The 23,829-nt window shown below is 37.8% G+C and overlaps 1 protein-coding gene across 1 annotated transcript in view; it reads right to left on the bottom strand.

The window, feature by feature from the left end:
* cntnap5b (contactin associated protein family member 5b) overlaps window positions 1-23,829 on the bottom strand; it is a 544,617-nt gene that overhangs the window by 54,760 nt on the left and 466,028 nt on the right. The window contains exons 18-19 of the mRNA XM_028807238.2: window positions 16,748-16,987; window positions 11,835-12,059 (exon numbers count right to left, since the gene is read on the bottom strand). Of these exons, the coding sequence (XP_028663071.1) occupies window positions 11,835-12,059; window positions 16,748-16,987 (465 nt within the window). The remainder of the gene's footprint in view (window positions 1-11,834; window positions 12,060-16,747; window positions 16,988-23,829) is intronic.

The raw sequence follows: 23,829 nt of genomic DNA, 5'->3' as shown, positions 1-23,829 counted from the left end.
GACCTCAGAGTTATTTTAGTGTTGTAATTTTTCAACGTTTCTCATAGAAATGTACAAATAAGTACATTTGTTTTACATTTGTTTTCATTTACAAATACATACATGTATAATAGACCATTTTCTTATGCATTTATTGTGTGAAATATTTGCAAAATATTAGATAGACAGGTAGATAGATAGATTGACCTGCGGTGGGATTGGTTCCTGCCTTGTGCCCTGTGTTGGCTGGGATTGGCTCCAGCAGACCCCCGTGACCCTGTGTTCGGATTCAGCGGGTTGGAAAATGGATGGATAGATAGATTGATAGATACTTTATTAATCCCAAGGGGAAATTCACATACCCCAGCAGCAGCATACTGATAAAGAACAATATTAAATTAAAGAGTGATAACAATGCAGGTATACAGACAGACAATAACTTTGTATAATTTTAACATTTACCCCCCCGGGTGGAACTGAAGAGTCGCATAGTGTGGGGTAGGAACGATCTCCTCAGTCTGTCAGTGGAGCTTATTACTGTTTCCAAAATATTTCACACAATAAATATATATTTAGATGAATCCAAATAAAATCAATTCTGCCTTTTGTTCCTTTTATTTGTAAAAGTGTATTAATTTTGGAAACTGCAAACAAATTCTGTAGCAGGACCAAATTAATGTTAAACTCCTTTACTTGTCAATGGTATAGATAAAATTAAAGTATACAATGTCACCATTTTACAAGTTCACTGAGTGTCAAAATACCCAGTGTTAGTGTTAAAATTAGACAATTGGTAGAGCAAAATAAAGCCTACAAAAGTGTACATATTTAGACAGCTGTGTGAAAAATATACACTGGATCAGACTATGCGTTTAAATGTGCAGAGGTTATTTATAAACCCAGAAGTGTTCAAAATTCACACAAAAAGGTAGCAAAATACACACAAAAATGATTTACAGTGTGGCATGTGTAGTGTTAAAAATAAATACTGCTGGGGAGTCTGACATTAACACTTTTAATAATGTTAAGTTAACACCATACTGGTAGGACTCGTATGTACCTCCTGACAGTGCTTAAGTAAATACTATAGAATTTTTTGTTAATACTAGGTGGCTCCGCCTCCTGCTTGCTTCGCTCGCCAACCCCCAGGTTTGGTTACCCGGATATACTGTACAATTTAAAGAGATTGTTATTTTCATGGGTATTGTTGCACATATGCATTATTGTCACTTTTACTTTAAAACTTCAGTAATATTTAGAATTAACTTTTGATTCCGTGTTTACACTTACATCGTGACAACACAACGTATAACTGCCCGTGAGTGAATATCATTTCTTTCTCTCTAATAAATAAACTGACTTTTTCGAATGTTTGTCCCTGTGATTTGTTAATTGTCATAACAAAAGCTATTGTATTGCGCCAACATTTTTGAACGTCTTTATGAAATTCAACTTCATCTTTTACTCTTTGTTTTTTTTTTTTGACCCCGATTGGATCTGCGAGGTTTTCAGTTTCACTTGGTCTGGGCTGATTATTACTTTCCTTATTTCCTGAATTTGCACATAGATTATTATTGTTCTTTTTTGCATTCTTTTCTCTTCAACACATTTGGGTCTCTTTTTGACACGCTGCTCTTTCTTCTTCGCTTCGTCGTTAACATGTCATCTAGAACATATAAAATTATTGTCCTGATAAAATTTATAAGAGCTGAGAGAGCAAAAAGTGTGTCTGCCAAAAGTATTCACACGACTGAGAGGTTAGATGACCAGGACTTCCTTCCAATGGTTGTAAGTATGATGTGACTTGAAAGAATCTCATGTTAAAAGTCTCTGTCTCGTGGGACTTCATTCCAAAAAATCTCTTCAAAAAGTCACGTCTCATCCCAAGATTTTTTTATTTTAACAGAGAGATATAATCTTTTACAGTCTATTATAAGTATACACTTAAACGATGTTGTAACAATGAATTATTGAAACATAAGGAAAATAATTTAATGTAACTAAAGGGTTACCTAAATGCTGTTTTAAGCCTTTAGCACTAGAATTACCAGAGCCTATGAAAAAACTCGTAGATCCGTCCCACCATAAATTGCTTCGCACCTCTCCATCAGCGTCTTTTGTCCTGTAAATGTGTCGATAAGCAGCAAGCAGCCTGCTATCACGTCCCCTACCGAATGTTATTTACTTATTTATCCTGATTTATTTACTTACTTCCTACAGCGTAAAGTCACAAGTAGACTGCAGAGCTTCCCCTGTACATATACAAAGCACAGCGATGGCAAAAGTGCGACATGCATTCTTGCTCCGATGTAGAACCGTCGTCATGATCTGAGTTCACTGATGCTATAGTGCATCTTTATGTGAAAACAGCAGTGTCAAATGGTGGGGGTTGGATTGTGGGATCGTGAACGCGACTGAGAGAATAAAACTGAATAAAAAAAAAAAAACAAAGCTAACCTTTACAAGTATCATCCATTTACATCGGCTGTTACAGACTGAAATCAAATGTATGTTTTTATTCTAAAATAGTAAGAATAAGAGCAGCTCACTTCTCAAAACGGACTCATCCAGGATTGAACCCGTGAAGTTTTGATTACCAGTCAACAGCTGATACCGTTGCGCCACCAAAGCAGTCATAGCAAACGTGAGTCAATGTCGCACCCTAACACGGGTTCTTTTTCTGCAGTAATATTCTTGAATAGAAGCACACTTGTTCTGTTATATTTGTACCTTTTGTTAAAGTGTTTACAGTAATCCCTTGCTATATCGTGCTTCGACTTTCGCGACTTCACTCTATCGCGGACTTTTTATGTAAGCATATTTAAACATATATTGCGGATTTTTCGCTGGTTTGTGGGTTTCAGTGGACAATGGATCTTTTAATTTCTGGTACATGCTTCCTCAGTTGGTTTGCCCAGCTGATTTCATACAATGGACACTATTAGCAGATGGCTGAGAAGCTACCCAATCAGAGCACGTATTACATATTAAATAAAACTCCTCAAATATATTGTGAACACGGGGGCTGTTTGCACCCCTAGAGGATACGGCCGCTCATCTAAAAAACTTTGAAAGACTACCTTCACATTGCTCCCTTCCTTGCTGGGCTTACTTGTGGTTACTTTGTTGAGCGATGACTGGATGAAATAATAGAGCTATACATTTTAAGAGTCAGAAGATGTGATGTATTAGATGGGGTAATGGCAACAGAAACATATTAAAGATGATTAATTGTTTAATTAATTGCTCACTCCATGGACTGAAACATTTGTGCATATCTATGTACAAATAAAGAATTTTTCTGCCTTCTCATCTGGTCTCCGTGAATGACTTCTTTGCAAAATGGAGGAAAGTTATTTTCACAACAACACCTTAGTGTTAAATGTACACTAATATTTTTCCTGTTTAGTACCTTATTAACCCCATCGCAGCCCGTTTGATCAGCTCTTCAGCCGAGCACCTAATTTCCCTAAAAGAAATTGACTAAACAGTTAGATTGCCAAATAGGAGAACTTTTTAACTAGACATCAGTCTTATTAAGGAATGTGAAATACTATTTTCATCTGGAGAAATTTGATACCAAGTGCTCTTTAAAAAGCAAAATGTTGTGACTTTGAAATAAATGTCATCTATGCCTTTGAGAAATTTATTTTTGTATTCAACTTTGCTGACTGACAGCTACACAAGCCCAGAAATGCACATAATAAATACATAAAAATAAAGGGCATCCTCCTAATTCAGATGTAGCGTACATGAATCTCTCTGTGCATACAGATTAGTAGAAACTGAAGCTGGCTGTCAGCGATATTATCAATTATTGCAGTTTAGACTTTGACCAAAAAAATGTAAAGGCCACATGAATTGGTGAATGAATAAAATTAAATTATAATTTTTGATACATGTTAGTTTTTTTATCAAAGCACAAAACACTTGCTTTTTAAGTTTGAATATTTGAGGTCCATAAGATACATTTTTATACAGCTGAATAAAATGTGCAAACAAAATGGTGAAATTGACCGGAATAAAGAATTCCCTAGGAAAAGTCAGAACATTCGGCAGTTGTACTTGCTATCTGTTATGGTCTTTATGATTTCATTGGGCTCTCGGTTGCCATTAATGGCATGTTCACAATGAATAACTCAAACAGCTTTCCAAAACATTAATTTTAATTTATTTACACAAACTGTGCTGTAAACAAAATCAGTAAAGTTAAATGTTGCAAGAGAAAGTGCCACAGCTGTTGATGGACATACAGTAGAACATTTTTGTTTTGTACTGTGATGAGAATATTGAATCTAAAATTGCTGCCATAGATGTGTTAACATTTACGAGGAACTATTCCTCTGAAATGACTTAACGTTTAAAATAAAAAAGATTTCTGTATATTCTTCTACATTTTGGTTGCATTTCAGTTACAGTACATACTGTTGGTGTTGCATGCCAATAAACATCAGATTAAAAGAAGCATGGGCTAACAGAATATGTTCTGTGACAACACCTTTATATTTAGATTTTTGCTAATACATACAATGAGAAGTCAAGCAAAATGACACCTTTTATTGACTAACTAAAAAGATTACAATATGCAAGCTTTAAAGGCAGCTCAGGCCCCTTCTTCAGGCAAGATAAGTATGTAACATTTGTATTACTAAGAATACAATCAAATTTTATGTTTTTTGGACGTATTCTAAAAACAACCTTTAAAATGAAAATGGCTTTTTAATTCTTAAAATTTTGTTTTACTAGGCTGATGTGTCAGCGTTTTCTGAAGACAGTCCTTTGTGGGTAATTGATGTGTTTCTTAATTTAGAATATGCCAGAATGAAATACTCTAAGGCAGACTGAGAATCAAAATAATGAGTATATTATTAAATTTACACAAGGCAACTTTAAATTATAAATCAAATTAACAAATGGCTGGCTCCCTCACAATGCAGCTCTGATTTCCCTAATAAGGTATGTTGGGCCTCTTAATTATTTGCTCCCCTTCTGAGCAATGTTTTATGTATGGCATGCTGTGTGCACGAAAAAACTAATTTGTGCTACGTTAATGACCAACGGCTGAAAGGTATACACTGTTATGTGGAAAGACACACAAGGCAAGCAAAATATAATTATTAATACTGTATAATGATTTTTAAACATATATTGCTAAGAGAATACTTTTACATTAGTTGATGGAAGTTTTCAAGGTACAACGACATCTGTCCACATCCCAATGCATATTAGGTAAACTAACGGCTACACGTTGCTCCAGCAGGCATGGGTGTGGATGTTTATGTGAATGTGCCACGAGACGGACTGGCACCCAACCCTAGGGCTTGATTGTGCCTTATCCACAATGCTGCGGGCATATGCTCTGGCTTTAGACAACTGTATAATCATGACTTACTTACAAACCAGAGTGCACATTAAGATCTCAAGATGCCGGTCTGTTTATGATTCCAAGAATTCATAAAGTAACAGTGGGAGGTCAAGCTTTTAGTTACAGGGCCCCTAAACTGTGGAATGGTCTGCCTGCTACTATAAGAGATGACCCTTCAGTCTCAGCTTTTAAATCCTGGCTGAAGACTCACTACTTCAATTTAGCATACCCTGAGTAGAGCTGCAGATTAACTGTATAGACTGCATCTCTGTTGTTAGTCATTAACACTAAAACATAAGTAACATGATAGTTATAATTTGTTACTAACCCTCACCTATTCTGTTTCTCTTCTCGGTATTCAAATGTGGCACTTGGTGCCACAGCCAACCTGCCAAGTTGTTTTGCCTGCCTAAAGTAAAGTCATCCCTGATGGAGAATCGCAGGAATCGTGGGGTAGAGGGGTCCTTTCATTGGATTGGCTGGCCGAGCGCTGTTTCAGCTGTGGAATGGCCAAATGTGGGAGGCAGCTTGATGGCTGAGGTCTCCAGGACTCTAAACAAAACCAAATCATATTACAGTATGTGATATCATCTACTGTTAAATTCTGCTCCATACTTGTAATTTTTTTAATTTTATACTGTATTGAGGATTTGTTCTGTTCTGTGTATTGTATTGTATTGACCCCCTTCTTTTTGACACCCACTGCATGCCCAACCTACCTGGAAAGGGGTCTCTTTTTGAACTGCCTTTCTCAAGGTTTCTTCCATTTTTTCCCTACAAGGGTATTTTTGGGGAGTTTTTCCTTGTCTTCTTAGAGAGTCAAGGCTGGGGGGCTGTCAAGAGGCAGGGCTTGTTAAAGCCCATTGTAGCACTTCTTGTGTGATTTTGGGCTATACAAAAATAAATTGTATTGTATTGTATTGTATAATGGAAGAAGTAGGTCAGTAAACAGATGAATGGATTTTAAACATGCAATTTGTTTTAAATAACATTAATACAAAAATGTAATCTATTCAATTGCGAATGTGTGAAATTGTCACCTACAAACATGCAAAAGCATGTCCCAATTGTTACAGTAGAAGAAACAGAACTCATCTGCTATTTTTATTTTTTTCTTGCTTAATGTGCTTGTGGTTTGTTTTTTGTTCTTTAATAACCCAAAAATTGGTTATTATTGTTGGTTTCCTTTTACTGTATTCCTTTTTCATTATGTCAATAAAAATTTGATCACAAAAAAAATAAAAATAAAATAAATAAAAGTGACTTGCAAAAATGCAAACACTATTTTTTTGTATTCCATTTGAAATTTCAAACAGCTCAATGAATAAATAGAAAACTACAATCAGTTCTCTACATTTGCGGTCCAGTCTGTTAGTCAGCTATACAGCTGCTTCACCAGGCCAACTTACCTACAGATTGCTGCCTTAACTGTCAAAGAATGCAGAAAGAAAATATAAGCTAGCTTATATTTTATCTTTTTCTGCCATTTTCACCATTCACAATAAATTCATATTTCTTGATTGTTTTGAACACTACCTTTGAAAAATTCATATGCACAATTTGGTTTCCTGCCACAGCACGGTGGCCTGCATGTTGATGTAAATGGCAGCCATTTACTGGCCCTCTATGAGTGAGTGTATTTATATGTGTCTGTGTACAAACCAACAGACTGGCATCACATCCAGGACTGCTTCCTGCTTTGCCCACATTGTTACAACAAAATCATCATCACACCACTGCCAATAAGAACCTCAATCTCACTTTGGTCTAAATGTTTCAATTAACAATTAAATTGTCTCACCATGTTGCATTGCTCCTGGTAAAGTGCTTCTTCTTTTAACTGATTTTTGATGCTTAGTTGATAGCTGACCCTTTAAGAAAGAAACCTTCCATGCATTGTCCCATATTTTTTTTCTGTCCAGTATAAAATTGACCAGAAGACAAAATAAGCTAAGGATTCCTTGAACCTCCCCATCTCTTACACATTTAGTTCATCACACACATCTCACAGCTTTCAGGTTAGCCATTTCTATCATCAAATGAGTCTGACTGCCACATTTTTGGACAGCAGCATTTCTGTGGGTTTCTTTATAATTATGGCATGGCAGCACAGGAGCACAGGAGTTAGTGCTAAAGCTTCAAAGATTCAATCTGTCATGTGCATGTTCTTCTTGTTTCTGCATGGTGTTTTATCTCTGGGTTTTCCAGTTTTTCTTCCCAATCAAAAAGATGCATGTGTTAGTTTAATTGGACACTCTAAACTGGCCCCGTGTGGGTGTGAGTGTGTATGATTTTGCCCAGTGATGGACTGGTGCCCTGTCTTGGGACTCTCTCTGCCCTGCACCCAGTATTGCCCCTGTGACAGCAACCTTAAACTGGATACTCTGGTTTGGGAACGTTATGTTCTGTTATAGCGTCTGCTAAAGATTGTTATGCAAAACAAGGTATGTTGGTAGCAATTTTAGAAGGTATTAATAACTCCTGTTGCCAAAATTGGACATTATTCAATCACATACCATTATCGATGAATGCGGAACAAGTAAACATGATACTAACTTGAATCCATCTTTGCACACTACAACCTCAATCGATTTTTAGACCTTGTAGTTTTCGGTGTTGTTTTATACAGTTTACTTTCCAAAACTAAGTAGAAATTATTTTAGTGTTTGAACCAAATTTAAATTTTTCACATACTCTCTTTTACCATGTGCATCGGGTTTACAGTGAGCATATATAGCAGTCTTCATCTGATCCATTACTCTCACTCTCTGCATTCACCTTTACTTCATGTCTTTGATGCCTGGCACCATATCCATCCCTTTCAGCACTCCCTTTTGAAAGATGTCTGCTGTTATTAATGCTTATTACCTGAGGCGTATGGCATTTAAGTCAGTTGTAAGCAATCTTTAACGCCAAAGCAAGCTTCAAGTTGAATTTTGATAAATACATTATTTTAATCTGCAAACTTAGTAACAAAACAGAGAGAAAACCCTGCATTGTACTTCCTCCCACTATTAAAAATAATATAAAGTCAAGTTCACAGTGAATACAATGGGAAATCTACTCCAAAATATTCATTCAGAAAATTAATAATAATAATAATAATAATTAATAACAGAGTAAATTCTTTGCGTAAAGTGATACAGAACCGTTCAGGAGTTAGACTCACTAAAACATGCTGGTTCACATTTCTCCACTTCATTGAACATTTGTATGTTCCCCAGTTGTTTTAAAATAAAATCGAGTTTCATGGAGGCGCTTTTCAGCTTGCGAATGGAATTACAGAAAACAACTCTCATGAAATGGACACCATCAATTTTATATTTTGTAAAGCATTTGATTAATCAAACACTGCAAACTTTATCAAATTTACAAAATGCAATACCTAGGCTTGCATTATGAGCTACCAGCTTAGTTAATTGAAAGTCTACTGAATGAAAAGTTTCCAGTCGTATATTTTAGGGAAAGTGCGCATTACCTAGAGTACCAACTTGAAGTTTAAATAATACAAAGAAAAGGTCTGACTATAAAACAAACATATCCAACGAGATGACGAAATGACCATCATCTTTAGTTCAGAATTATACTAGAGACTTCCAAAAAGACTGCAACCACCTGTAACAGGTTCTCTCTATGCAAAATCAATCTTATGCAGGGGATAAAAAGGTAGAAAATGGACATTTGAATTCAGGCAGAGAGGAGCATCAATCCACAAATTCCTAATAAAAACCAATCCTTATGCAACAAGTGCCTCCAAACCACTATTAACCTTCTCTCCCCTGCATATATTTCACACTAAATGGCCCTTTGTATTACACTACACTCTCAAAATTGTGATGTTTTAGTCGTGCCTCCATGTCTAGGAACAACTGTTCTCAATAACTGGATATCTGACTTCAGTTCAGAGAGGAATGCATACCTATTTGATTTTTCTTAAAACCAATTCATTTTCAAATGCTGTATATGGCATTTCCAAATTGTTAAATGGATACATAGCCTTACTCATGAAGAAAGCATTTTATTTAGAGTTCTGTATATGTTTTGTCACTTCCAAATCTTGTTTAAGTCTTTCTGTATTGTAGATCCAAATCTGACCCAACACTTTTGTTTTCTATTTTTTCTGGAGACTTAACATACACGCCAGTCTAGCGAGCAGAATAATGGTGGCATGACACATATACTGTACATACTGTAAAGCAATAATGGATGCTTTGTGTCTATTGCTGCCAGGATAGGCAGAATTAGTGCCATTAGAAAAGCAACAAATGAATGTATTATACGTGTGTGTAAATGAGAGGGAGGTTAGTGGAATGGTGAGGATGCAAGGAGTAGAGTTGGCGAAGGTGGATGAGTTTAAATACTTGGGATCAACAGTACAGAGTAATGGGGATTGTGGAAGAGAGGTGAAAAAGAGAGTGCAGGCAGGGTGGAATGGATGGAGAAGAGTGTCAGGAGTGTTTTGTGACAGACGGGTATCCGCAAGAGTGAAAGGGAAGGTCTACAGGATGGTAGTGAGACCAGCTATGTTATATGGGTTGGAGACGGTGGCACTGACCAGAAAGCAGGAGACAGAGCTGGAGATAGCAGAGTTAAAGATGCTAAGACTTGCATTGGGTGTGACAAGGATGGGCAGGATTAGAAATGAGAACATTAGAGGGTTAGCTCAAGTTGGACGGTTGGGAGACAAAGTCAGAGAGGCGAGATTGCGTTGCTTTGGACATGTGCAGAGGAGAGATGCTGGGTATATTGGGAGAAGGATGCTAAGGATAGAGCTGCCAGGGAAGAGGAAAAGAGGAAGACCTAAGAGAAGATTTATGGATATGGTGAGAGAGGACATGCAGGTGATGGGTGTAAGCAAGATGTAGAGGATAGGAAGGTATGGAAAAAGATGATCTACCCTGGCAACCCCTAAGATCCGAAAGAAGAAGGAGAAGAAGAAGAAGAAGAAGAAGAAGAAGAAGAAGAAGAAGAAGAAGAAGAAGAAGAAGAAGAAGAAAAGCAACGAATGAATAATATAAATAATATACACTGCAGACTGAGTGTGGGAGGTGCTCCTAACATTCATCATTGATATTCTCAAATCAAAGAAAAAGGCAGAAGATACCAAAATAACCACAAATAAGGCAACATTAAAAATGTAGAGGAAAGGTATGGAGGAGATATAATGCAAAGTAACAGCAAAACAGAGGAAAAACAACAACTGTGATGCATCTCTGGGCCTATCTACTGTATATGGGTCTCTGAATGACTGCCTACTTAAGGTTATGTCACATTATGCAAGCTTTCTAGTGATATTCAGTCATAGCCTTCATTTACGTAATTCTTGTGAGATGGAAGCAGTCGGCAGCATGTTCCATGTAGCCGATCGCATGTCCAATGATTAACTCCAACAAAATCAAATAGGTTTGATTTATTCTTTAGTCGCAGAAGCGTGCTCTTTGTGGATAAGGGCTGACAATGCATATAATGCAGTGACAAGGAATAAGGAACAAGGGTGTTTTGGACCTCAAACAAAAAAAGAAGAGAAGCTTGTCTGTCTGATGTCTTGTGTTTTACATACCATGACAGAAAAAAAAGAAGACTGTCTCATATCGCTGTAGCTGTCAACCTTTTGTCAGACAGCATGCTAATGGCTGTCACAAAATGGGCAAGCAAAACTGTGATAGGAAGGTTGGCACTCAGTTTGTAAATTAGACAAACCCAGTGATTTTCAGCAATTTAAACCAACATCGTCTGGTGATGAGATCACTGGTTAGTAAGCCTGACGTGATTAGAACTTGCGTATTGTGACGTGGACTTTACTAGACAAATACTATGTTAAATAATTGCCCTCTCCTCTCCTACACACCTTTATTTCCTAGTTTGACCACTCTTCTTACTGCCAACACAGCCTTTCTCAAATCCGAAACACAACCTTACCTTAGTATCATGCAGATGGGCCTTTAAACCCTGACCCATCCTGACTTCCCTGTAAATACTTGTAAGTTCTTCTAGAGATGCAAATGACACTATGAAGTCCTGGCATTATACCAGTAATGCATCTTCTAGCAGCCCTAGGTGTTCCTGCTCCTTCTCAGTTCCACAAAAGCATACCATGGAAATCACCTATCTTCCTTGATTAGATTGCACAGGTGCAATTCTGGAGGCACGCATTCAATGATGTGAGGGTTCATATGCCATGACTACTGACGAAAAGTACATCACACATATCCTAGTGGACATTCATGTCAACATGGGAGCAGCAAATATGGTGGTTTGTTAGATTTTCCAGCTATATTCAGAGTCCCGTGTTAATGTGCAAACTAATTCTGTATAGATAGCACCCACTGCTGACCACAAAAGGTAACACTAACTGGGTGTTCTTCACAATACTGTAAAATGTTTTTGATAACAATGCTTACCTCATATAAAATTAATTTTTTTATGCTCATCATTAATCTCCAAATCCATATATTGTAACTGTTGTTATTTGATTGACAATAGAACTTACCATTCCTGGACAGAATAACTGCCATGTACTCTTGGTGATATGTGTTTAAAAAGAACAGCATGGCTGGAGTGCGCGCTGTCAAGAAGCTGAAGCTGATGCTTTCCCGAGATTTGCTTGTTTCCGAAAAGATTAATGACGACTGAGTACTTTTGTTCCACTTGTCTAAGGAAGGCTCTTGGAATGTCAAAGTTACTGAAGAGTCGGCTTCAAATAAAGCAGACACTTCTGAAAAGAAAGAAACAGAAGGCATAAGGTAATGAAAATGAGTTTGCGCCAACATATTTTACAACATAGCCCTGCAATTGACTGGCGCCCCATCTAGGCCTTGATCCTGCCTTGTACATTGTGCTGCTGAGATAGGCTCTGACTCCCCTGTTGACCTGAGATGAATTAAGAAGGTTTGAGAATGTGTGTGAATATTAACAGCATTTACATCTATATGTTACTCTATATATTTAGGATCATACACTTTTTTCCATGTTTCCAAAAGTGGAACACTGAAATCTATTCGACTTGCTCATGGCTTTGCAGTAAACTTAAAGTGACAACTAAACAGAGGTGGGTAGTAACGAGTTACAATTACTCCGTTACATTTACTTGAGTAACTTTTTAAAAAAAATTGTACTTCTAAGAATAGTTTTACTGCACCATACTTTTTACTTTTACTTGAGTACATTTGTGAAGACGAAACTCTACTCTTACTCCGCTACATTGGGCAACACTCGAATCGTTACTTTTTTTCCATTATATATGCTATATTCCAAACATGCATGGCCCCTGACCCTGGATCGCTTCATTCGCCCACCCCCGGGGCGCGCTGCGTGCCAGCCACTTCACGTCTCTGCCACTTGCGTTGTGGGTTTGGCTGAAAGCACACTAAAGAGACACGGTCAGATCAGTCGCTGTCTTACTGCTGTAGTGCTGCATTTCGACCATTTAAAAGCATGTGCAGCAGCTGTCCTTTTGTCTCACTGCCTTGTCTTGCGGGTCGTTAAAGTGTCTCCAAGAAAATCACGTATCGTCTCCTTCCAAGATTTTTTTATATAATAAAGAGAAATGTAGATTTTTGTTCAGGGAAGAACAAGACATCCCCTGAAAATAACCCCTAGCGCATCTTTTGGAGGAAAAATTAATATAAGACCCTGTCTTATTTTCAGGGAAACATGGTATCTATCTATCTATCTATCTATCTATCTATCTATCTATCTATCTATCTATCTATCTATCTATCTATCTATCTATCTATCTATCTATCTATCTATCTATCTATCTATCTATCTATCTATCTATCTATCCCTTTAGCTGTTTTTGTTCTCCTGACAGTTTTGTATCTTCTATTATACAGTGCCTTCCCAGTTTATCTATCTAGTAACTTCTCTGTCTGTGCATTATTCAGTGATCTGTCTGACAGTGTATGTCTTACAGAACTTAAAAATAAGAACAGTTATAAGGACACTTGTTTATGTTAATTGCAGTCTCAATTTTTAATTTTTTTAAAAAGAGCATCCCACATCTATTATACAGTGACTTTCCTATTTATCTGTCTATCTAGTGCCTTTCAGATCTATATGTACTCTAACGGCCTTCTTGCTTTCCTTCAGCATGTGTTGAATAATAAACAGACTGAATCATTTTTCATTTATTTTATTGACATAAATCTCAGATACACACACACACATATCCTGTATATATATATATATATATATATATATATATATATATATATATATATATATATATATAATAAAACTAATATATTGCTAATGCTGAGATCTATCTGTCTAGTGTGTTCTCTGTCTGTTTTCTTATATAGTGCCTTCGCTGTCTGCCTATTATACAGTGAATTCCCTGTCTATTTGTCTATGTAGTAATAATAGTATTATTACTTTTTGGTTTCTCTTTCTGCCTAGTATATAGTGCTTTTCCTATCTATCTGTCTTACATAATGCCTTTCATGTCTGTCTATTTATCTACCTATCTAGTGGCTTCTCTGCCTGTATATTATTTACTGTATACCCTGTTTTTTTCTGACAGTTTTGTATCTATCTGTCTGTCTAGTGCTTTTCACATCTACATGTACTCTCACTATCTGCTTGCCTTCCTAAAGTATCTGTTGATTAATAAAAAGGCTGTACCATTTTTCATTTAGTAGTGCTTTCTCTGTTTGTCTTTTATACAGTGAACTCGCTGTCTATCTATATAGTAATAACAGTAATTTTATTATTATATAGCAGCTTCCCTGTCTGCCTATCATATAGTGCCTTTCTTTCCTATCTATCTATATATCTATCCCCTTAGCTGTTTTTTAAATATATTTATTATACAGTGCCTTCCCTGTTTATCTTTATATCTAGTGACCTGTCTGTCTGTCTGTCTGTCTATTACGCAGTGCTCTGTCTGTCTGTGTCTTATGGATCTTAAAAATAACAGTTATAAGGACACTTGCTCATGTTAATTGCAGTCTCAATTGTTAAAAAATATTTTAAAAACAGCATCCCACATGAAAATATAATGATCTCATTAACTGACAGTACATACCAGTTTATAAATTTTATGTACGTTTGAGGTTAAAAAGAACAAAAAATAACACTTTCTCCCCAGCGGGGAATCTCTGAGGCACGGCAGGCCTGCTGTGCTCTGATTGGCTGAGCAGTCTGTGTCAACTATCCGCGACTGGCCCTTTAACAGTTACTCAGTACTTCACCAAATACTTTTTTACTCTTACTTGAGTAATTTTTTGGATGACTACTTTTTACTTCTACTTGAGTAATATTATTTTGAAGTAACGCTACTCTTACTTGAGTACAATTTTTGGCTACTCTACCCACCTCTGCAACTAAAGGGACTATGCTTGAATCTCTAACACAAAATATATTCACTAGTCATCAGTTATACACAGTATGTAAGCTTTTATAGGAATGCATTACATAATTATGAATTATTCACTAATGGTTGGCTTCTTGTGAAATATAAGCACGCCAGTTTGGAATATCTCACTTTGCAAAAGAAGGGCTTAGTGTCTGTGAGTGGATGCTAGGCACAATTACTTTAACAGGTATTTTTAAGTAAAACTGTAGAGTTAATTTTATAAAACAAGGAAACACAACTCCCAAACAGAAATATGAACAAGTGCTGGATCAAATAGGCTTGGGTTTTAAAATTAACAATTGAAAAACAACAAAAATAATGCTCAAAATCATCTTCAAATTTGTAACATGAATTGATTTGGCCATACATTTACATACCATGGATTAAAACTGGCCATTAAAATCCTAGTATCTTGCCATTAGAAATAATTCTAAACTGCTGTTATAAGTATTGAATAATTCGATCAGTGACAATGAAAATAAGCAAAGTGACGTTTCAATACAATATAGAGTAAATTCTGTCATACCCAGAAAACAACTGTGGAATGGTGGAGGTTTCTTAGAAATGAGGATTTTGTAGACAGCGTAAAGCAAAAGGACTGCCAGTTGTAATGATGCCTCTGTAGTGCAGGATAGGAGTTGGGCTAAAGGGTGAAGTGTTGTCATTGTCAATGAAAATGGCGCACTCCTGACAGAGAGTGCTATTCCCCAGGAAGTGGCTCTTGGAGTAAAGTAAGCCAAGGACACTGAAGGAGGAAGGGAGACATGCTGGATGACAGTAAGCGGCAGTGGTATAATCCATATGTCCTCCTACTCCCAGATGTCCAGGGGGGGATACAAGGAAGTTTGTGTCCACTAGGGGCAGAGGTCTGTTATGATGACCCCAAGAGTTACTTTTTTCTTTAATAGCTCTAACAAATGGTTAATTGGACTTTCCCTTCAAGGAGTTTCAGGCAGTAGGGTCCTATTGATCACACACCAGTCAAGTTGGAAGGTGAGTGGAGATTGGCGACATCCTCACAGGTGGTGTGGTGGTAGTGCTGCTGCTTTTCTGTAAGGAGAGTGTGGATTCGCTTCCCAGGTCCTCTCTGTGTGGAGAGCGCTTTGAGTAGTGACAAAAGCGCTATATAAATGTAAAGAATTATTATTATTATTATGTTGCATGCTGGTCAGACATGCAAGTAAGAATTTCACTGTCGGTGCTGCTACTTCTACTAATATTTTTAATTTTTACGGTTTTGCCGATATTTTTATTCTTGAGTAATGATTATTTTCATTGATATTACATTTAAATTTGTGCGAGTATTGCACTCATAAATTGTGAGCCCCTTGTTATGTCTCAGACAGTTGTAATGTCATTTTACCTAGAAATGAAGGGCTAAGAGCATGGTTAAGATTGTCAGCCAGATTCTGACATTACCAATTCAATTTCGAGTGCTTATTGCTTCCTTTTTTATTATTATTTTATTCCCTTTTCTCGTGTCTCTTTTATACTAGTTACAAGCTAGCTGACTGAAGCTCACCACACAAAGCTCACCTACAATGCTTTATATGTTGGCTCCTTTTCCAGGCTAGTGTTTACAGCCTGTTGTAGGTTTTCTCAATACTCCAAGCTACTTTTTCTCTCACATCTCTATCACTGCAATTTTTAACAGCTTAGCAGCAAACTTCCTTGCCTTGTGAAAAATGACAGCATATACAGTTTGACAATGAAGTATAACAATGCATGTACATGACACGTTTGATGATATTGCCAAATCCTGGACTATTTTCAGACAGAGCTGCTACACTCTGAGACGTGTTTTGCTGACAACCAATGATGAACTTTGGAAACATCAAACCACACCTATTTCGACTCCCAGAACTTCTGTCAAAAAGACAGGCGAAAAGCAATGGCACAGATGATTGTATCAAAAGTAGAGACGCTACATCGAAATAAGGATAAAAGATCTAATTGTGGCAGCTACAAAAGGGTATAGATGTGGAAGAAAAGCAAAAAGCTTGTTAAACCTGCTCTTTGCACCACATTTAAAGCAATGGAATTACCTTTTTTACAAAAGGGACCAACATATGCGGAGTATGTACAATCACAAGAGTAGCCATTGTATTTTTCAGTACATTTCCCTCCATTCTGGCAGAAACTGCTATAACTGCTACAGTGACCTGGGCAACCTGGACGTACTCCTGGGGTCATCTTTGCCCGTTCTTCCAAGTTAAGAGTCAAACCATTCAACATGAGAGATCGAATGCAGCCCAAAAATCCTTTTTGTCTTGATATAGTACCACCTGGAAGAAAAAAAAATATGTTGACATTTCAACTTTTGTTAAAATGTTTAAACATCTCTTACAAAAATGTTGCTTTTGTTTCATTTTGTTACAGGGCCTAATGGAATCACTAGGTGGTGGCATTAAAGTCTTACATATCAGCCTGCAGCTCTGAAGATGAATATGATTCCATTTTCTAGTACCGAGTCATGTTGTGCTTTGATTAAACATGTCAATATTTCTTTAATCTCCACTATTTAGGCCGAGATTTGATCAAACGAAGGATCACGACATACTGGGGAAAAAAAGATGTGTGCTTTGCTGAAATTAGTAGTCTAAGAAATAGGCAAACTTAGTTTTCACCCTGCAGATTTAATTTTTTATTTGTACTACACATGGGACATTTATTTACTCCGTTACATCTCCATTAAATTAGAATGGTTTCTGCGTGCAAGCTTTAACATTTTAAAAAGAAACCGTTAGGTTGTAAAAAAATCACATTGCCACTAGGATGGCAATAGTGTGGAGCAAGCTGAATTGGATGCACAAATTATTTTAACTTATTTCTAATTGCCCAGTTTTAATGTGATCATACAATGGGTTGCATTTGCGGGCACTTTAAGGTTGGAGGAGTGCAACTTTCCTCACATGCTAGATTACTAATATTCTTCGGTATGACAAACTTGTATTTAAAATGAAAAAGGTTATTCCCATGCTGAAAAAAATAGATAATGTCCAGATGATATCTATATATTGTGTCTGTATCCTTTTTTCTATGTTTTTTTTTTGCATAAGAATAACCTTTGCCTATATTTTACTTTTATCGTATGCACGCCGACACATCCTTTCACTAACTCCATGCTATTTAAGATGCCTAATGTGCATAGCAAGCGTGTCTTTATGATCCTGACTTCACTCCATTTGCTGGTAAACTAATCTTTGTGTCTGCCTGAGATAAGAGAGATTGGAAGCTGCTTCTGCAAGTAGAGGCTGGTGGCCATACTACCAGCTCCTAGTGTGGTAAAGAGCAGAGAGAGACGTAATGGATGCAGGGCTGGATTAAGACCTTCAGAGGCCCAATGAATTTAAAAGATTTTGGTGCCTCCATATAAATGAGCTGCACTCACTCTCAGTGGACTACTGAACGGGACAGCCAATGTGACCAAGACAAGAACAATCATGTGAGCCCTGGTGGACCGTGTGGTAGTTACTAGATTTTAATTTTGTTGTTAACCTCTATTATTATTATTTTATTATTTTTATTGCAGTGTGGAAGCTAAGGGGCACCACTGAACCCCAAACCCCAAATAGAAACACACAACACAGTCCTGGCTTCAATAATAGGGGTATTTATTACAAAAATACCTTATACAAATTCTCTTCTTTCTTTACCACACTGCTACTCCTCCAAGGCGTGTATTGCCTTTCTCCACTCCCAGTTTCGACTCACCTGGACAAGGCAGTGCAGTCTCTTTTATGGAGGACCTGGGAGTACTTCTGGTACCAGGGCTTTCCAGACCATATGGAAGTCCCACATAGTAGGGAATGTAACTCCCTGCATTACCCCTTAGTGGCACCCATGGACTGTCTTACCAGACTACAATTCCCAGCATTCCCTAGAACAGGCACCGATATCCAGGGCTGTTGCCATCTAGTCTATGAGGGGAGACAATAAACAGGAACTATTGCTCCCCCCCTGCCCTTCTGTGTTATGGGTGTTCCATCCAGAAAATGACCCTAAAGCAATTCCGGCTGGGACGTTGGCCCCAGCATGTTGTCCCTCACAATATGTATGTCATTTTTTCATTTAATGTGAGGGCCCATTTTTGTGGAACCTGGTTCAGCTGCACCATTTGCTTTTTTGCATCATATAGTCCATGTAAATCCGGCAATGGAAAATTTCTCTGGTGCTTCCCCCCTTTCCCTTGATGCCTTAAGCACATCCTTATTTTGCTTAATTGATAGTCCAGCCCTGAATGGATGGCTGTGTGGCAGACTACTACCTACTTCCTCATCTATTAAAGCATGCTGGATCAATGACAGTGTGAAGAATGTGCATGCTTTCTCAGTGGAACACGCTTTCCATTCTACACTGGTGGCATCCAACTGATGGGTAATGCTGATGAGCTGTGGAAGGGAATTGTAGGCACTGGTGTGAGAAATGTATTCATTGATTAAATAAAGGGTAATAGAATATGTTAAAATATATAAGTACTTACTATATGTCTCCCATTTAACATGTTGGTTTAGAAAAAGGTAAAGGGGCTGAGTCAGGCTTTACATTAAAGATATACACTTGGCACCCTACAAAGAAGCCATCAGCTGAAGAGTCAGAGGCCTTTTGGACTCTCCTGCTTATTAGCAGATTATTATTATTGGGGTGGCATTGTAGTACAATGGTTAGTGCTACTGGGTCAAAGATCTTGTATTCGAATCCCATGCATTTGTATAAGTATATCCATCCATCCATTATCCAATCCACTATATCCTAACTACAAGGTCACGGGGTCTGCTGGAGCCAATCCCAGCCAACACAGGGCACAAGGCAGGAAACAAACCCCAGGCAGGGCACCAGCCCACCACAGGGAGCGCACACACTCACACACACTCCAAACACACACTAGGGACAATTAAGAATCACCAATGCACCTAACCTGCATGTCTTTGGACTGTGGGAAGAAACCGGAGTACCCAGAGGAAACCCACACAGACACAGACACAGGAAGATCATGTAAACTCCCGGGTCTCCTAACTGCGAAGCAGCAGCGCTACCCACTGCACCACCGTGCCGCCCTTGTCTAAGTATAATGACCATAAAATTTAAAAGAGTTTACTTTTTCTCTATTTACACTTCATAGCTTATTTTACTCCTAAATGTGACATGCTACTGAAGGGGTTAGAACTACCAGCTCACAGATCCCGTGTGCTGGGTCTGCACTATTGTCCTCATTGTCCTTTAAGTATGCGAAACCCTCATGGGTTTTATCCAGATACACTGGTTTACATCCCAAAATTGCACAGGTTATGTTCATCAATATATCTAAACTGGCCTAGTGTGGTCCTTCAGTGACTAGCGATCTCACCAGGGCTGGGTCATGCCTAAGCAGGTTTAAGAATGCAAAGTTATTTTTTGTTTTGTTATGTTGCTAACGATGATGATCCTGTCATTTAGCCATGGCTGTGAATATTTTCTCTGCGCTGAAAAAACGCAGAGAAAATGGATAGTTTATATGTGTGAGCATTTTAATGTTTTTTTAATAAATATCATACGCCACCGTGGCTGTCCGTTTGTCCAGGATTTTAAATCACCTGTAGCTCGATAACTGTTTCACCCATTGACCTGAAATTTGGTACACATATACAGTGATCCCTCGCTATATCGCGCTTAGCCTTTCGCGGCTTCACTCTATCGCGGATTTTATATGTAAGTATATTTAAATATATATCGCAGATTTTTTGCTGGTTCGCGGATTTCTGCGGACAATGGGTCTTTTAATTTCTGGTACATGCTTCCTCAGTTGGTTTGCCCAGTTGATTTCATACAAGGGACGCTATTGGCAGATGGCTGAGAAGAAACCCAACTTACTTTTCTCTCTCTCTCTTGCGCTGACTTTCTCTGATCCTGACGTAGGGGGATTGAGCAGGGGAGCTGTTCGCACACCTAGACGATACGGACGCTCGTCTAAAAATGCTGAAAGATTATCTTCACGTTGCTACCTTCTGTGCAGCTGCTTCCTGAAGCGACATGCTGCACGGTGCTTCGCATACATAAAAGCTCGAAGGGCATGTATTGATTTTTGCTTGTTTGTTTTTCTCTGTCTCTCTCTATCTTTGTCTGCTCCTGACAGAGGGGGTGTGAGCTGCCGCCTTCAACAGCTTTGTGCCGCAGTGCTTCGCATACTTAAAAGCCAAACAGCCCTATTGATTTGTTTGCTTTCCTCTGTCTTTCTGACATTCTGTGCTCCTGACGTGCACTCCTTTGAAGAGGAAGATATGTTTGCATTCTTTTAATTGTGAGACGGAACTGTCATCTCTGTCTTGTCATGGAGCACAGTTTAAACTTTTGAAAAAGAGACAAATGTTTGTTTGCAGTGTTTGAATAACGTTCTTGTCTCTCTACAACCTCCTGTGTTTCTGCGCAAATCTGTGACCCAAGCATGACAATATAAAAATAACCATATAAACATATGGTTTCTACTTCGCGGATTTTCTTATTTCGCGGGTGGCTCTGGAACGCAACCCCCGCGATGGAGGAGGGATTACTGTACTACGTGACCTCTACTGTCCACTTTCAGGGTGATGATTTTTATTACTCTTTTATTTTTTATTTTATTTTATTGTTGAATCAACTCTCGGCTACGGGCAGCAGAGCGGCTGAGCGGCACATGCGTACGGGCGGCATTCTGTTTCCTACCACCTTCGCCATCACTTCCTCTACCTCTTATCTTATATTTCATATCTTAAATCATTCTTGAGGCAGATTGAAGACTTAACTGCCAGCTTAAGTGAAAAACTAAGAAAAACGTACTAAGTAATTGCAACAGAAACACTGACTTAATCAGTTTTAACGTGAAAATATGCTGACAGAAGAAGTGGGCCACTAGAGTGGAGAAAACAAGAGCTGCTAAATGTACAGAGAAAGAGAATGAAATCTATAAGTCAAGTGTATTCACTGCACGTTATTGTGTAGTATGCCATTACTGGTGAACAATAATGTGGTTTGACTTGGAACAAAAATTTGAAAGCTTGAAATTTCCATACTTTTAACTTACAAAAAATATACAATTCAGTGCTTGAATTTCATGTGTGGCAGAGACTGAATTCCTCCACCTCGGGTAACAACAAATGGGGGACATTGGCTTGGGGGTATTTCAGCATGGGGTTTAGGAAGAGATGACCATCATGGACAACTCGATTTATTTTAATATGTGCACATACATTAAATTTATAGTTTCTGCTATTACTTGAAGAATAAATACTGCTTAAAATGTAAACTTTTTATGTCACTGCTATGTGAATTTGTGAGTGTCAAAATAATTCAGAATATTTTAATTTGCACGTATTCTTTAAAGCTGCTTTAATAATTGCACACTTTTTAAATCTGGTTTGTGGCATTTGCTGCTTGTGAGGCTGTATCAGAGTAAAGAGCAGACATTAGCTGGATAATAACACTTAGTGAAGAATAATATGTAATGGACAATTCAGATTAAATCCAATTTTAACTGTCACACACCTGATGCTTTATTTCTTCACATCTTTTCCTACTTTTTTAGGTTTGCCACAAATCGAAGGCTACCTTTGTGAAATTTAAAATGAATGTTTCAGTCAATTTGAAATGTATTATTTCAGAATTCAGTTTTCTGTTGTTTCAAGCTACCTTGCATAAGTCATTAGACTCTGTTATCGCTTATGGCTGTGCATTATTGTAGAATTAGTCAGAGAATTGGACTGATCGTAACTTCAGAAATTAGTTGTAACTGCAGACAGCATCTCGTCTGCTCTGGTACCATTTAAATATGGGTTGAATGTGCTGGAATCAAACTTACGAGGGGAAACCCAAAAATAAGAATGAAAAAAAAATTGTATATTTCTCAGAACATGTTCAAAAATTTAACCACCCTCAAAATATTCTCCCTGAGACGCAATACATTTTGTCCTACCTCTTTTTCCATTGTTCAAAACTGTTCTGAAACTCTTGCAAACTAATAGCATTTAGTGCCTCCGTCGTTTTCTTTTTGACCTCCTCTACATCCTTCATTCTTGGAAATAAAAAAAATTGCAGAGGACAAGGTCCGGGGAGTAGGGGAGAATATGAAACTGTTGTCATCGCATTTTTCGTGGGAAACTGCCGCACACTCAATGCTGTGTGGGCGGGAGTGTTGTCATGATGCAGAATCCACTTGCCTGATGGTCACAATTCGGATCGTTTTCTCCACACAGCATCACGCAATCACTTGAGCACTTCAAGGCCAAATGATGCAGAGGCCAGTCTAATACACGCACCTAGCAGCAAAAGTCGGAACTAATACCCCTCCAGCCTCCAGAAAAAGATTCTCGTTATTATTGGGTCCCCCCTTCATATGTTGTTAAATGAACATTACTTGGGTTTCAAAAAACCCAGCAAAAAATACAAATTTAGTGTCTGCTGATTTGTTTTGAGGAGGTAAGTATGCTATTTCAGTAGCCCAGGTCTCTGAGATTTTGTACTTCTGTTAGCACATTGCGTGTCGTAACACTGGAGAGATTTGCTTTGTGCTTCAAAACATTCGTGAATGTTTTGCCAATGATAAACTTCTGAAACATTAACTTTATACATTTTGTTTTGGAATGATCTATAATACAATGTGTGTGAGGTTGATGCTCATCCAAAATTGGATCCTGTCTTGCGCCTAGTGCAGCAGGTACAGGCACTAACTCCCAACATTCCTGCACTAGACACGTTGGTCAAAAAATGGATGGCAATACTGAGTAATTCCTCATGCACATAGCCATATTCATAACAATCAAAGAATAAATGCAGTTTCCACTCTTTTATCGTGCTATGTATGGCACTGTTTTAAAAAGTGATTAATCTTGACACTCACTCAGCTCGCCCAAATGACAGTTGTTTGGTCACAACATTGCACTCTTAACACATACATGGATTGTGTATTTTTATTTCACAACTAATTTTATAATGGCATACAAGTGACATAAATAAAAGGCAGTTTTTGCCTTGAAAGCATAGATGGAGTCTCCCAGTTTATTAAGTTAAACTATGTGGGATTTGTAAGTAACAGATGGGATACCTGCAATCCTGTGCCGACATTCAAGCCCTGAAAGCGACGTATAACTGCACCTGGGATGGCTTCTTTCTCTTTCTA

This window comes from Erpetoichthys calabaricus, chromosome 8, assembly GCF_900747795.2.
Source record: "Erpetoichthys calabaricus chromosome 8, fErpCal1.3, whole genome shotgun sequence".
Lineage (NCBI taxonomy): Eukaryota > Metazoa > Chordata > Cladistia > Polypteriformes > Polypteridae > Erpetoichthys > Erpetoichthys calabaricus.
This window is presented reverse-complemented; position numbering and strand designations above follow the sequence as displayed.